Genomic DNA, 16,877 nt, shown 5'->3' with positions numbered 1-16,877 from the left:
TTCGCAAATATTCTATTAGTTTCTAATAATTAAATTATGAAGCTTGGAAAACAAAATGTAGCTAGCCGGTTAGCTTGCTAGCTTTGAGGCTGTTTTGATTTTCTGGGCTGAGCATGTTGTTGTTGTTTTCGATTATAATTGATTTTCTAGGTTCTTTGTGTGGTTTTGAATCTGTTTGACATGTGTTTGGTCTAAATGACCAGAAAAAGATTAAGAGTAGAGCTGTTCTCTGTACTATGTTAACTAAAAGATGTTAGCTGCAGAAAGGAAAAAGTGAAGTGCACACAACAAAGCACTGCAGCATCTTCAGTTTGTTACTCAGATTGAGTGGGTAAATACTCTGAAGCCTGAACCTCCAGGGAGGGAGGAATCAGTCTCTTTCAATGTCAAGATGGCAAAGGACAAATAATCTTAGGTTCAGCAGGTATATGTTGGGGATTTGTGTAACACCAGTTTCCTATGTAAAATTGTGGTGTGTCAATTATTGTCAATATATTACTGCATTATGTTCTTTTGTTATTTCTTCTTATGGGATTGTAATTTGATTTTTTTTTTGTCTCCTTGTTTTTTAGGAGTCGAATGGCCTCTGTTGTTACAGTAAAGACAGAGAAGCGGCCTGCCCCAGATTCTGAGGATGGCGACATAGTGGCTATGAAGGCCAGGTATGAAAACAACAGATGTTTTAAATCTAACATAAAACGAAGGCAATCCGAGTAAACACAAAATGTAGTATTTAGAGGATCGTATTTGTTGAAGCATAAAAGCATTCTAATACCAACTGGGCCAGTGTGAAAAAGTATTTGTTAATAAAGTTAATAAATCCCCAAATATATGAAACTGCATTCATAATGGGTTAATGCTAGCCCTGTTCAATCAAATCAACATATAAATATAACTTTTTCAGCAGCAACTTTCAGCAACTTTTTTTGAAGTTGGCTAAAAGGTTTCACTATGCCAAGGTTTAAAGAAATTCCAGAAATTATGAGGAAAAAGTTGATTAAAATACACCAGTCTAGGAAGGGCTCTAATTTCAATGGCTCTGGGACTCCAAAGAACCACATTGTGAGCCATTATCTCCAAATGGAGAAAACTTGGCACAGTAGTGAACCATCCCAGAAGTGGCCGACCTTCCAAAATTTCTCCAAGAGCACAGCAACGATTCATCCAGGAAGTCACAAAAAAGCCAAGGACAAGAGCCCTGGAGAGCTCAGCAAGTAAAGAGGCTGACTACCACACCTGGAGTTGTAAATTCAAATCTCCAGTCAGTGAATCCAGTCAGGTCTCCTAAGCAACCAGTTGGCATGGGTGCTAGTGTGGGTAGAGTCATATTGGGTTAACCTCCGTGTGGTCACTATAATGTAGTTCTCGCTGGTGAGTTGTGTGTGGATGCTGCGGAGAATAACGTGAAGCCTCCAGATGTGCTAGGTGTCCGCAGTAATGCGCTCAACATGATAAGATGACGGTTTCAGAAGTGGAGGCATCTGAGATTCATCCTCCGCCACCCGGATTGAGGCGAGTCACTAAGCCACCACGAGGACTTAGGAATTATGTCAATTATGTCAATTAGGCATTCCAAATTGGGGAGAAAAAAAAGCCAAGGACATCATCCAAGGAACTGCAGGCCTCTCTCGCACCAGTAAAGGTCACTGTTCATGACTCAACTATCAGAAAGACACTGGACAAATATGGCATCCATGGAAGAGTGGTGAAGCGAAAACCAATGCTAACACAGAAGAACATTAAAGCCCGTCTGAATTTTGCCAAAACACACCTTGATGATCCTCAAAGCTTTTGGGAGAATGTTCTGTGGACCGATGAGTCAAAAGTGGAACTGTTTGGAATATTGGGGTCCCGTTACATCTGGCGTAATTCAAACACAGAATTCCACAAAAAGTACATCGTACCTACGGTCAAGCATGGTGGTGGTAGTGTGATAGTGTGGGGATACTTTGCTGCTTCAGTGCGAGGGCGACTTATAGTAATTGAAGGAAACATTAATTCTGTTCTCTATGAGAAAATCCTTAATGAGAACGTCTGGTCATCATTCAATGAGTTGAAGCTCAAGGGCAACTGGATTATGCAGCAAGACAATAATCCAAAGCATAAGAGTAAGTCCACCTCTGAATGGCTCAAAAGAAGCCAAATTAATGTTTTCTAGTGGCCTAGTTAAAGTCCTGACTTGAACCTGATTGAGATGCTGTGGCAAGACCTTAAATGGTTAGTTCATTCTTGAAAGCCCTCAAATGTGTCTGAACCACCACAGGGCGGCTGTTGCTCAGGTGGTAGAGCTGTTTGACCACTAATCGCAGGGTTGGAGGTTCGATTCCCGGCCCACACGTCTCCACATGCCGAAGTGTCCTTGGGCAAGACACTGAATCCCAAGTTGCTCCCAATGGCAGGCCAGCGCCTTGCATGGCTGCTCTGCCATCATTGGTGTGTGTGAATGAGTTCACAGTGTAAAGCGTTTTGAAAACCTCTAAGGTTAAAAAAGCACTATATAAGTACAGACCACAGTGTTGTGAAAGACTTTATCTCCAGTTATCAGAAGCATTTGGTTGCAGTTGAGCTGCTAAAGGTGGCATGACAAGCTATTAAGTTTAAGGGGGCAGTTAGTTTTTCACATGGATGATAAAGGTGTTGGATTACCTTTTGCTTACATAAAAAATTATTCATTTTTGAAAACTGTATGTTGTTTACTCTGGTTGCCTTTGTTTTATGTTATATTTAGTTTGAAGCTCTAAAACAATTTAGGATGAAAAATACACAAAAACTGAAGAAATCAGGATGGGGGCAAATACCTTTACAGCACTGTATTCTCAATGTATCTTCAAACCAGGTAGCTCTCTGCTTCCTAACCTGTTCTGAGGCACTTACAATGGAAGTGAATGGGGTGTTAAAACACTCAGCATTTCAAAAGTATAGCTTCATGACATGACATAAACAATATGTGCATTAGCATGATTTTAGTGTGATAAAATGGCTGTGTAATTTTATTTGTAGTTATATTCAGTTTTACAACTTTGTTGCCATGATGACGTAATGCCGTAAACACTAAAATCCTAAAACAACCATAAAAACAAGGACTTGAACTCAAATAATACATGAGTTGTAACAGAACAATTAACTTAAGTGCTTTTATAAAATTATTAGCTTCAAATTTCTGCCTTTTAAACCCTCCAAAATTTGGCCCATTCACTTCCATTGTAAGTGCCTCACTGAGATTTGCTTTACAAAAGGATTGTATGAAAGACAGCAAATTTAAGCCATACATCTTGGTTTTGCGTACACTTTCAAAGAGTAGTCAATATATCCATGTTTTCTTTGACCAACAGGAAGTTGTTGCCCAGTCTGAAGACCAAGCGTGCCCCTGAGCTGGTGCTGGTGATTGGCACGGGGGTGAGCTCAGCCGTAGCTCCTCAGGTGCCTGCTTTACGCTCCTGGAAAGGTCTGATCCAAGCGCTGCTGGATGCTGCCAATGACTTTGATTTGCTTGAGGAGGAAGAGAGCCGCCGCTTCCAGAAAAGTCTGCAGGAAGACAAGAACCTGGTGCATGTCGCTCATGACCTCATCCAGAAACTTTCACCGGTAAGAGCTGAGCAATCTGTTTTTCTTTGTTCTTTGTTTTTCTGTGCTTATAGATGATAACATATGTAATGCACATTGTAGCCGTTTTTCTTTCCATATCTGGAATCACATACACTACTTTTTATATGTTGTGAAATAAAAAGCCTCAAAAAGAGCCTTTCTAAGTCAAGTCTACACTTCAGTTTCATTTTAGTTTGTTCCAGGGAGTTTGTGCTACATCACATCTGTCTGTTGTTCAGTGGATTTATTTAGTGGTTATGTCAAGAAGTTTTTTTTTCTGTTTGCAATCTCAAGCACTCAAGTTCTCTTACGAGAGGTTCTCTCATGTTGCGTAAGCTAGCTTACGCTACGGGAAAGATTCATCTTTTCTGAGATATTGAAGCCAAAAAATTATCCTTAATTTTGTATCATTTGTCAACGCAGTGCAGCAACTGCAGACCTTGAGCGGGCTAGCTAGCGAGCTCATTGGTTGCTCTGCGGCAACTGCTGCAGCCTATAGACGAACTTGCGTGAACTCGCGCCCAATGAGAGGCGCCAGCGCTCACTGTCCCAAAGCCCGCCAGAATGGGCGTGGCTAGGGTGCATATAAGCGCAGTTCGTGAGGCTGGAACCCTGATTTTCATCTCTTCAGCGAAGCTCTTCGCATCTCTGAAACTGCAAGAAGCCGCGTCGCCGTTCAAGGGGCATCAAGCAAGCTTGGACAGCGCTCGAAGAAGCCGCCGCCGCCACCTTCAGCCATCCTGCGAGCTACGCCATCCGGCGACGTATCCTTTTAAAGCAAACTAGTTCCTCAGTGAACTTCACAAAAGAGCACGAGCGTCTTTTTAAAGATGCCTCGCACCTGCGGTTCATGCCGCACCCCTCTCAGCGCCGGAGACCGCCACATCATCTGCGCTCTCTGCCTGGGACTGGGGCATGCAGAGCTCACCTTCGCTGACGGCGGATGCGACCTCTGTGAGGAGCTTCCGATGTCAACCCTGCAGGCTCGACTCGAGCGCTCAGGACCGAAGCCGCCGCGCGCCTTCTGTTTCGCCGCGCCGGAAGAAGCGCCGCTCCCAAAGGCTGCCGGAACCGGGTTTAGAAGCGACTGTCTCGCCGGAGCCTCTCCCTCGAGCATCGCGTTCACCCTCCCCGCCCCCCCGGGATGTGCAGTTGCCGCCGGGCGGCCGCACTGCTGCCACCTCGGAGAGCGAGGCGGAGGACAAGGGCTGCTGTTCCATCATGGCTTCGGACAGCGAGGAGTGGTCACAAGCCTCCTCATCGGCCCAGGAATCCAGCAGGACCCGCGCCGGAGTCAAAGGGGAACTGATACGCCTCCTCACACAGGCCGTCGACCGCCTCGGGCTCGCAATGCGCCGCTCTCTCCGTCCGGTCTCTTCGGTTCCGCGGTAAGTGGCATTGTTGACCGTTTTTCGGAAGTCCAGAAAGCCACCCAAGCCATGAATCTCTTCCTGCCTCGCCGCGCTAGCTCCTCTGCAGGCCGCCCACGTAACCAGCCTCCTGCACGAGCCTCTTCACAGCGCCCAGCTCAACAAAGCCAGACTTCCCAGCGTCGACAGGGCGGCCGCCCCAGATCGCGCTCAGACAGCCGACGCAGACCGCTGCCCCCCCCGCGGGCCTCGGCCTAAGATTGCGCTGAAACCTGAACAACCGAAGTCCTCCTAGCTTTGTTGAAAAAATGACAGCTCAGTCCCACCGCGGCCGGACCACCGTCAAAGCTTCGCCCCCTGTCAGTCCCCCTCTCTCAGGCTACTACAGTGGTGAATTCAGCAGCCAACAAGCCGGTGTTACTACCCGCTTGCCTGCACTCAAACACCGTTTTCACGGCGACACAAAAAGATCTTGTAAAGAGCAAACATGTCTTATGTGTAGAAAATGTGCCCACAATCCAGTGTTCACCCCTACACCCACGAGCCCGTGCGCGCGTCCCCTCTCTGCCCGCTCTGTCACACGGCCAGCAAACACCTCTCTATGTGTAAGTCCCGTGCCCGTGACTATGCTCGCGCATCACTTAACAGATGTGACTTATTCCCCATTCATCTCAATCGGGAAGTCACTCACAGAACAGCATGTCCCTGCTGTCTGCGAGCAGTCATGCATAAGCACAATAAGCGTGCTCACACATTCTGTTCAGCCCGCTGTGTACGCCAGTCAGGGCGACTCGGCCATTCACCCTCTAGCGTTACGCTTCAAAGCGTGGGAAGCTATCCCAGGGATATGCAAATGGGTGTTAAGCACAATAAACAGGGCTATTTGCTACAGTTCGATCGCCGCCCTCCCGCTTCAGGGCGTGCTCGAAACTACTGTGAACACGGAAGCAGCCTGCATGCTTCGTTCAGAAATAGCAAACCTTCTGTGCAAAAGGGCCATAGAGAGAGTGCCGCCTTCACTGAGCTGAGTCGGGGTTTTACAGCCGTAATTTTCTTGTCCCCAAGAAAGACGGCGGCCTCAGACCAATATTAGATCTCAGGGTTTTGAACAAGGTGCTTGCAAAAAGACCGTTCAAAATGCTTACAATCAGGAAACTCCTCGCGCATGTGCACCAGGGGACTGGTTTATTTCTCTCGATCTGAAAGATGCCTATTTTCAGATTCAGATAAATCCCCGTCACAGGCCATTCTTGAGATTCGCTCGACGGTCAGGTTTATCAATACACCGTCCTTCCGTTCGGCCTGTCCTTAGCACCTCGTACTTTCACGAAGTGCATGGATGTGGCGCTCGCACCCCTGCGGAGTCAGGGCTTGCGAATTCTGAACTATTTGGACGATTGGCTGATTTTGGCACAGTCACATACGGAGCTTCTGTCTCACAGGACAGTTCTCCTCAGTCATCTGAACAGTCTGGGTCTTGCAGTCAATTGGACCAAGAGCTCACTACAGCCCAGTCAGGCAATTTCCTTCCTTGGAATAGAACTAGACTCTGTGGCAATGACGCTCGCTTATCTACGGCAGCGCAACTAGCCGCGTCTTTTCAGATGAACAGCCTCACGCCTCTGAAAAAATTTCAGAGAGTGTTAGGTTACATGGCCTCAGCCGCAGCAGTACTTCAGCTGGGTTTACTGTGCATCGCTCGCTTCAGCATTGGCTAAACACCCGCGCCTCGCCGGGCGTGGGCCACAGGCCGCCAGCCGATCAGAGTGACTCAGACCTGTATATCAGCTCTGCAGCCTTGGACGGTGGCCGAATGGTATCAGCGGGGAGTGACGATAGGAGCTGTATCTCGCCGAAAAGTCATCTCGACAGACGCGTCCAACACGGGTTGGGGCGCGGTCTCGCGAGGGCTCGCCGTTTTCGGCCTATGGTCAGTTCAGGAAAAGCTCCTTCACATAAATTGTCTGGAAATGATAGCGGTCGAGTACGCCGCGGCGCTTCCTCCCGGTCATTCAGGGTCACCACGCCCTGGTCCGTTCGGACAACAGATCTGTGGTATCCTATCTAAACCGCCAGGGCGGTGTCAGATCCAGGAACCTCTTCCATCTGACAAAACGCATACTAAGTTGGTCCCAGGGCCACCTGCGCCGCTGAGGGCGACGCGACGTGCCAGGCCACCTGAACGACGGCCCAGACAGACTGTCCAGAGACAATGTTCCCCAGGGAATGGTCCCTGCACGCTCAAACAGTCCAGAAATTATGGCAAATATTCGGCAGAGCAGAGATAGACCTCTTCGCGTCAGAAGAGAACTCTCACTGCCCAGTATTTTTCTCGAAGCGAGGACGCTGGCCCAGGACTGGCCCAACCGCCCGCTTTACGCCTTCCCTCCCGTCTCGCTATTGCCACAGGTAATGCAGAGGATCAGGAAACGCGTCACTCGGTGCTCCTCATAGCCCCGCTGGGAGAATCAGACATGGTTCCCGAGCTTACGCAGCTGTCACTGACAGCCCGTGGCCCATCCCAGTGAGAGCAGATCTCCTCTCTCAAGCTCGCGGCACGATCTGGCATCCCCACCCAGAGTGCTGGGCGCTGCACGCTGGGTGATCAACGACTACCCGTCGCTTTGCCAGAAGGAGTAATGAACACTATCATACACGCTAGAGCCCCTTCCACGAGAAGACTCTATGCGTCCAAATGGTCGGTGTTTTCAAAATGGTGCACCGACAGAGACCTGGACCCACGGACATGTGGGGTGTCGCCACTGCTCGTGTTTTTACAAGAGCTGTTGGATAAGGGCAGATCCCCATCCACATTCAAAGTGTACGTGGCGGCCGTCGCGGCGTCGCCGAACCCCTGCACGGCCAGTCACGGGAAAAACGAGCTGGTCATCCGCTTCCTCAGGGGAGCTAGAAGGATGAACCCCGCGCTCCCCATCGGTTCCTATCTGGGATCTTTCTGTAGTTCTCGAGCTATGAAAGTCCCCTTTCGAACCGCTTGAATCCGTGGATTTGAAATACCTTTCACTCAAAACCGTTTTTCTGACTGCCCTGTCATCAGTTAAACGTGTGGGAGACCTTCACGCGCTGTCTGTCAGCACTGCATGTATGGAGTTTGGACCAAGTGACTCCAAGGTCATTTTAAAGCCTAGACACGGCTATGTCCCCAAGGTGATCGGTACTCCTTTCAGAGCACAGATTATTTCCCTATCGGCTCTGCCAGCATCCGATAGTGAACGCGACACAAATCTCCTTTGCCCAGTCAGAGCACTGAGATTGTATACTGCACGCTCCACCTCTTTCAGACGCGCTGAGCAGCTTTTCGTTTCGTTCGGAGGGCGCACCAAGGGTCTCGCCACCTAGAAACAGACACTGTCTAGATGGATAGTGGACGCTATTGCTGCCGCGTACGCGTCGAAAGACCTGCCATGCCCGTTAGGCATTAGGGCTCACTCCACCAGAGGCATGGCCTCCTCGTGGGCATGGTCCAGCGGGATTTCCATTCAGGACATATGTGTGGCAGCAGGCTGGGCTTCCCCCTCCACCTTTGTCAGATTTTACAATCTGGAAGTGCCCGCTCTGCAGGCAAAACTACTAGCGGTTTAATACGCTATAGCTCCCCTGGTGAGCTGCACTAATGGGACACATTTCACACAGACCGGCACCGCCGCTCTGTTTTTCCCTTCCCACTATGTGCTAATGTATCACACACACACTGACCCGCACTCTTGCCGGCCAAATATTATTTCCCCACTCACAAGGGCTCCCCGGTCCCCCACCCCCTGGGGCTCATGCAGTGGATGCTTGGCGCGACGGCGCTGACAATGGGTTCCCGTAGCGTAAGCTAGCTTACGCAATACGAGAGAACCTCTCGTAAGAGAACGTCTCGGTTACCTACGTAACCTTGGTTCTCTCTAGATGAAGGAACGAGTATTGCGTAGCTGGCCGTGCTTCAGCGCCACGAGCGATTTTCGCTTCATTCAATGAAAACCAGGGTTCCAGCCTACTGAACTGCGCTTATATGCACCCTAGCCACGCCATTCTGGCGGGCTTTGGGACAGTGAGCGCTGGCACCTCTCATTGGGCGCGAGTTCACGCAAGTTCGTCTATAGGCTGCAGCAGTTGCCGCAGAGCAACCAATGAGCTCGCTAGCTAGCCCGCTCAAGGTCTGCAGTTGCTGCACTGCGTTGACAAATGATACAAAATTAAGGATAATTTTTTGGCTTCAATATCTCAGAAAAGATGAATCTTTCCCCATAGCGTAAGCTAGCTTACGCAATACTCGTTCCCTCATCTAGACAGAACCGAGGTTACGTAGGTAACCGAGACGTTTTCAAGTGTTGACTGTAGGGCTCAGTGCTATGACCATATAGATAAATCTTTATCAATTGACAAATACAATGTGTCACTATACAGAGATTTTGAGATGCAGTTTATACAATGGTTGATATATTTGCGTGACTATCAGTGGACATATCAGTTACCTCTTTTATATGATATACATGTTAGATTGATGGAACATGGAGTAACGTGAAAATATAGAGCTGGATGTGTCCAAACCAACAATAACAAGAACTAGTTATTAAGGTGTCTTGTAAGGCACAATAGAGTTAACATTGTTTACAGTTGCAGAGAAATGTCACAGCTTGACACCTCACTAAAACATTTGACTGGTGTGTATTCACAGATGCACGTAGACCAGCGTTTTGGAGTCCAGTTCCAAATAAAAAAATGAGCATGCAAAGCATGTCATTCATTGAATTAATAGGCATTACCACATAGTTATTTGATGTACATTATTTAATAATTGTTTTAATAAAAATTGTGTCATACCACTTACTTTATTATCAGCCCATTTACCTGTCCTGCTCCTAAAGTCTAAATGTCCACATTTTGAGGGAAGAGAGTGTAAACTAGGCAGAGGACTAGTAATGGGGTGTCATTGCTCAAGGGTAATTTCTTGTGGTATGGAAATTGAGTGTCTTCCATTTCGACTTCAGGCCTCATATGTTGTACGAAATCGAAGAAGAGATGGGTGTGACATCATTTAGAACAAAATCTGGCCAAAAAGAAAGTGTTTGTAAGTTAATTCTGGTGGTTTGTAACAGCTTGCCTAGGCAAACTCGCATGGGATAACTTCTTACCGGCTGCTAAACACCTTGCATCTGGACTGTGAGTTGTGTAATTCTTCCTCTCCTCAGTCAGGAGCGAGCTGCAATGCTGTTCTCATCATTAGTTTAAAGTGATCTCATGTTGCATTAAATTAGATAAAATGACTATTGGACAATGAAACTTTTTGTTGACAAATTTCTATCGATAACGTCGTCTAATCGTTTCAGCCCTACTTTACATTAACGAACATGATTAACACAGTATATAATTTGGATCGGTCTCGGTGGGACGATACCCGATCCGTCTAAAAGCATAAGTATCGGGGCAGTGGTGGCTCAGTGGTTGAGGCTCAGGGTTACTGACCAGAAGGTCGGGGGTTCAAGCCCCAGCACCACCAAGATGCCACTGTTGGGCCCTTGAGCAAGGCACTTAACTCCAGGTTGCTCCGGGGGGATTGTCCCTGTAATAAGTGCACTGTAAGTCGCTTTGGATAAAAGCGTCTGCCAAATGCATAAAAATAAAAAAAAATAAAAAATAAAAATAAATAAAAAATATCGGAGCCGATACCGATCCAGGTATCGGATCGGTGTATCCCTACTTAATATATAACCTTGCTTTTGTCTACATGAACATTTGCATCATTGCGACAATGTCAGGAACTGGGCTGACCAGGGAAGAGCATTACTTTTTTTACACTGCACAAAAACCTGATTTGGTTTTCAAATCTGATTTTTAGGATTGAGTGTCCAGACTGTCATTTTGCAGGTGATGAAATCTGATCTGTTTGTTCAGACAGTTGGGTCAACATCCGTTGTATCTACATCGGTTGCCATAGTAATGACAAAAGCATCAGCATTATGCCAAGACACTTTCTTCTACAACAACAGAGACAAGCTGTCAGTGTGGAAAGAGAGTATGGAAAACTGGATCATTTGCCTTTGCTCATGTCCATCGTAACATCTTACTTTGGCACTCGAGATAACATAACGGCTCCTTAACGATTCCAGCAACGATTGTTTTAGTACTTTTTGAAAATAATTCTTAAAATAAGAAATACAATTCTTATTGCATTTACTGCCTTCAGCAGCCTGTTTCTATAGAGCAGAAATAACAGATCAGTGATATTACACAATTCTTGTAAAAGGTGATTTGCTGACTTAGAAGAGGCATAAATGCAATTCATTAATTGATCCTAACATTTTTTTTATTCTTAACAAATGTGATAGCAAATTTAATTCATTAATTTATTCTTTCATCAAATTACACTTATTACAATAAAACTCACATGTCATATCAAGAACCAGTCAGTAACTGAACTCCTTGAGTCTCACAGGTCTCAAGTACAACATTAAACATTAATAGTTCCAGGGACAGTTGTGTTATGTAGTCTAATGTTGTAATTTAGGCTTGTGAGAATTCAGCATTTCTTATTTAATTTCGAGTTGAACATGTACAACTTGCACTTCAGTTTAAGATTAATTCAGTAACCACTTCGATTGTGTGTCTTTGTGTGTCGAAGTGTCTTTGATACACACTCAAAAATAAAAAACTGCTCATAAGAGACATTCTTTTTGGAATCAGACTGCATTGGTCTCGCATGTTTCATGCTGTAGATTCAAAAGAACACCCTCAGAGTCATTCTTTTTGGAATTGGACTCCATTGGTCTTATATGTTTCGCACTGTAAATTCAAAAGAACTGACTCGTAAGAGTCATTCGTTTGAGAATGAGACTTCACTGATTGTGCCGTATGTTTCATACTGTAGATTAAAAAGAACCATCTTCTTGTGAAGCCGGTCATAAGTGTCAATAGTTCGGGAATGGGACTACACTGATTGCGCTGTATGTGGAATGTTTTTTTTTTGAGAATTGTTAAAAAAATCGAAAGTCATGGAAAACATTCAGTGCCTGTGTTTTTACAAAAAAAAAGAAACCGGTACTTAATAACAACTGGTTCTCGGTTCCCAACCCTAAATCCAGTTTGACTGGTCAGACTGCGATGCATTTCAAAAAAATCTATTTTTAATCAGATTTCAAACCACAATGTGAAATCATATTTCATGTTTTTGCTAGTCGGACTACAAACACCTAAATGGATTGAATATGCCAAAAATTCTGCTTTTTGCTACCTGTCTGAACAAATCCTCTGTGTGTAAATTCTGCTCTCTCTACAACCCAGTGAATTTCCAACCTCGTTTCATCAACCTGAGTATAGTTTTTTTTAAATTGCAAACGGCAATGCTCATGTGTAAAAGTCTCAAATCTCCACAGGCCCTTCAGTGGTTTAACCTACTTGTGTAAGTCTCATTTAAACACAGCAGACTTCAGTGGTTCACACTGATTGGGAAAAAACTGCAAAAATAAGGCTAATCTGAACATGCCTAGCAGGAATCACACCTCTACAACAAACAAGCTGTGGCTAGACGTGTTTGTATGTTTGTGCAGCTTTGACGTTAAATATTTCTTCAGTTGTATCAGATCTTAATTTGTGCTGAATCAGGTCGGATTTGGATCCAGCATTTAATGTAGTGGATTCCCCTCCTCATAAAGCAATTTATGTGATGACCTGCACCTACATATATTTCATTAAAGGTAAGCATGATGATAACAATTTGGTCAATAACTTGTGTGGAGGTGGTCATAATTGGCCTCTTCCTGAGGAAGAGAATTCCTCCTACATTGGCATAGATCTGTAATATGTCTAACCTTTTAGGATTACTAATCTCTCCGTAGAAGAGACCTACAAGCTATACATAGCACTCTCTCTCTCTCTCTCTCTCTCTCTCTCTGGTTTTCCATGTGCCTCTGCGAGTAATGAATGCTGCTCAGTGTAATAAGATTTAGTCTTGTTACCGATCATGGCAAGGGCAGTACTGTCAAAACTCCTGTTCCCAACGCTCTATCCACAATCTATGACGTACTTTCTGATCTCTGCGATTAAATCGTGTACATAGACTTTAATTAGTGGTGCTTGGTAAGGTGCACAATTATCACTATTACTATTGCTAGTTGGGGATAGGGATTTCGACATGCCTTTAAAGGGGCAGTTTACATAAAAATGTATATTCTGTCATAATTTACTCACCCCCGTGTTGTTCCAAACCTGTATGACATTCTTTGTTCTGCGGAGCACAAATGTATTTATTTTTTTAATGAATATTGTAATGTTTTTTTTTTTTATAAAATAACAGCAGATAATTATGTATTTTCTTTTAAGAACTTGCATTGTATTTAGTGCTGAACAGAGTCCTTGTATGAACACACAAGCTGCTGTAAACAAGCTTCTCTCTTAGCATTAATAAACGTTCTGCAGACATCAAGCTTTTCTCACCAAGAGTTTCTAACCACAACATATCATAAGCCTTCAGAAGCCTTGCAACATGACGCATGGACGACTTGTATGATTGTTTGCATCCTTTTTAAAGCATGAAAGTTAATCGCTATCCACTGCCATTGTAATTTAGAGATCAACCAAAAACAAAAGCACATAAATGCAAACTGATTAGCATGCTCTTGCTATTTAAACACTCCTGGAGTTAATTTGTTTTGAAAATGGTCTCAGTTGTCTTTCTTTTCACCTCTTGCTTTCTCTGTAGCGAACGGGAAATGTGCGCTCCACCTTTTTCAAAGACTGCCTCTACGAGGTGTTTGATGACCTGGAGTGTAAGATGGAGAACTCAGGGAAGCATCTCCTCCGCTCAGTGCTGCAGTTAATGGAAAGTGGAGCTCTGGTCCTCACCACCAACTTTGACAACCTGCTAGAGATCTATGCTGCCCACCAAGGGACCAAGCTGGAGTCTCTGGATCTCACAGATGAGAAGAAGGTACATTCTTTGATTAGTATTGTTCAGAAGAAGACTCTTGTGTGAGTTGAAACATTAACCACATGGTGATTTATTAAATTAGCAGTAAGTGTGCGAGCTCTCTTTTCAGATAATTTTTTTTAGACTCAGCACCTTACAAACAGTACTCTGGTGTGCGCGTGTTTTTGATGAATCAAGATGGTACATTCAGCTACATTTACTAATGATGCACATGTGTTTTTCTTGGATGCATTAGCTTTATGTTCTGTGTAAGGACTGTGTGTTTGGACACTCCTAATATTTTATATACAAAATGTTTTTGCTGGTAAGAAGTGAGAGGTAACTTTTGGATTTGGTCATTGCAGTTGGTGTTATTAATCCTCCCAAACAAGCTTAAATAAATGTGGCATCAAGGAAAGAAGATATTTTATTAATATAAAACAGTTATGACATTTCCTTCCTAAAAAATTTTTATTCAATAATGTGTTGGTTTAGTTTAAGAAAGAATTCCTCCTTTTACAAAATCATGGTAATTGCATTTGTCTTCAGATTTATGTCATCATAATATCAAAATAATAATATGAAAAACATATAAATTGTATAAATCATAAACCGTCTCATTTTGTTGTCTTCTTTTTACGTTTTGTTGTAAAGTTACTTTTTAGAAAGTTTTAGAAAGCAGCTATAAAATTGGGCGTAAAAACTAATTTTATTTATATTATAAAACAATAACATTATACATATACAATGCATAATATTATTATTTTTTAAATATATATCTAAAAATATATTATTTCTAATTTTACTACATTTATAAATAATAAAATATTTTTCTTAAATTATTAAATATATGTAATAATAATATTATATATTCAGTATATTTTGAATAACATTTAGAATGATTTTTTGTTTAATTATTATTTATTTTGGAATTAAAAAAAATATTGTTGATAAGGTAATCAAATGAATGTTGACTTGAACAAGTCCTGCTGTTCTGCTCTTTTAGCTTATAAGGGTTTTTCCAAAATCTCTAAACAGGCCAAAATTATGAAATGTAACTACTCCTACTACTTTCAAGCTACAGCCACTAAACTTAGCACAGACCTTCAGACTATTCTGACCCGGGTTGTTAGATCTTTTCTAACTGATCAGAATTACTGTTTTTGCAATGTGGATGATCCAAAATCCCCAAAATCCCATAGATTTACATTGTTTGAATGTTAAAACTGAAAAGAACAGGAAGGATGAGTAGAAATAATTGTTTTTGGTAATCAACATTATGCCACAAATTATGTCGATTGTGCTTAATTTGTATGGAACCTTTAATATTCCTTTAATGGAAAATGTACAGATTTCAAAAGTTTTTAACTATTATATACTTTCAGTTAAGGCTTTGATAAGCCAACATCAAAGTTCATCTATCTAGTTTTGAAAATTGCCCTTGTTAATACCATCATTCATATGCCAGAGAAATGCAGTTATTAATTACTTTAATATCAAATACAGTAAACCTAATGTTTAAATATGCTGGCAGGTCATTGAGACCTGGACAGCAATCAGCGAGGTGATGTCATACAGGAAGACATAAAGGGCAAGTTTATTTAGTCTATGATTAAACTGCATTGTTTATTACAGAAAGTGGAAATCCTCTTAGAGATAAAACAGTTCCATATAAATACCATTTTATGAAGAGACATGTGAGCAAAAAATACTTATTAACAGATCATCATATGATTTATGCTCAAAATTTTAAACTATGTTAGCTATCTCTGCTTTGAAAGAAAGTTGTGAAACAATGTTCCTCAGATGATAGTCCAGTCACCAGGTTCATTTCTGTTTGCTTTTGGCCATAAATCTTCTTTTGCACAAAGCAGTAAAAGCTTGAGCTATTAGCCATAAAATGAGCCTTATGGTACCCAGTCAAGCATTATCTAGTGCATTAGTGCTTGTAAGCTCTACCGTACCTCACTTGAAGTATAAGTGACTGCATGTTCAGTTCTCTGTGTCTTTATTCATCAGGCTGTGTGTGGTTTTCCATTGTGTGGCCTTTAAACTGGGTGTTTATGCACCTTTTTCATCAAATGCCTCTTGATTAGAACTCTTAACAGCAGCTGGATGCTCCGAGAGCCATTAATATTGTCATTTACGAAAACCAAAAAATGTCCTTTTTGTTAAATGAAAATAAAACGGTTGGAAAAAAGAAACTAAACTACATATTGAAAATGAATAATTCAAATTATACTAAAATACAATAAATATGACCACAAAAATATATTTACACTGTATATTATAAAATTGGAATTCTTTATAACCCTTTATATATATATACATATATAGTGATAATACTAGCCAGAAATTTACAGTGTTAGACTTATTCAATTAAAAATGAAAAGTAGATTTTGTATTCAGTCAAATAGAAATTCAGAGCAATAATAACCCTAGTGGGAACCAGATTGGGAGCAATCAACTATGAAATGCATTCTCTGTGTGTGTGTAGGTTCTAGAGTGGGCTCAGGAGAAGAGAAGGCTAAGTGTACTTCATATACATGGTGTTTACACCAACCCCAGTGGTATCGTACTGCATCCTGCCGGTTACCAGAACGTTTTGAGGAACACAGATGTCATGGTGGGTGAATGTTTTCTGCTATCATGAGAAAAAAAATCTCACCATGTGAACTTAAGTTCACGATGTCCTCCACCCCTGTGAATTATGAAAGAATGTCTGAAGCAATACTCCCTTTTGTATTGTTCATTGTTCAGTCCTTGAATTAATTTGGCAAAATTCAAACTGTTATGATGGCCTTATTAGCATCATATAAACTGTATTTATTAGTCACATTTTATTTAAATGAATAGTTCACCCAAAATAGAAAATTCTGTCAACATTTACTCACCCTTATGATGTTTCTTTGTTCCATAGAACTCTTTTATTCCGTTGACACCCTTGAAAAGGTTAACACAATTAGTCCAAATTTAGTTTGAGAGTTTTTAGAATATTATTATTTTAACCA

The 16,877-nt window shown here is 42.8% G+C and overlaps 1 protein-coding gene across 5 annotated transcripts in view; it reads left to right on the top strand.

Annotated features, from left to right (window-relative positions):
- Positions 1 to 16,877, top strand: part of fam118b (family with sequence similarity 118 member B) — a 43,636-nt gene that overhangs the window by 741 nt on the left and 26,018 nt on the right. For all 5 annotated transcript variants that reach the window (XM_052152570.1, XM_052152572.1, XM_052152575.1 and 2 more), the window contains exons 2-5: positions 573 to 662; positions 3,333 to 3,585; positions 13,660 to 13,887; positions 16,364 to 16,492. In XM_052152570.1, the coding sequence (XP_052008530.1) occupies positions 580 to 662; positions 3,333 to 3,585; positions 13,660 to 13,887; positions 16,364 to 16,492 (693 nt within the window). In that variant the 5' untranslated portion in view covers positions 573 to 579. The remainder of the gene's footprint in view (positions 1 to 572; positions 663 to 3,332; positions 3,586 to 13,659; positions 13,888 to 16,363; positions 16,493 to 16,877) is intronic.

The sequence above is a fragment of the Xyrauchen texanus genome, chromosome 21, assembly GCF_025860055.1.
Source record: "Xyrauchen texanus isolate HMW12.3.18 chromosome 21, RBS_HiC_50CHRs, whole genome shotgun sequence".
Taxonomy (NCBI): Eukaryota; Metazoa; Chordata; class Actinopteri; order Cypriniformes; family Catostomidae; genus Xyrauchen; species Xyrauchen texanus.
The sequence above is the reverse complement of the archived record's forward strand: the minus strand, read 5'-3'. Positions and strand labels throughout refer to the sequence as shown.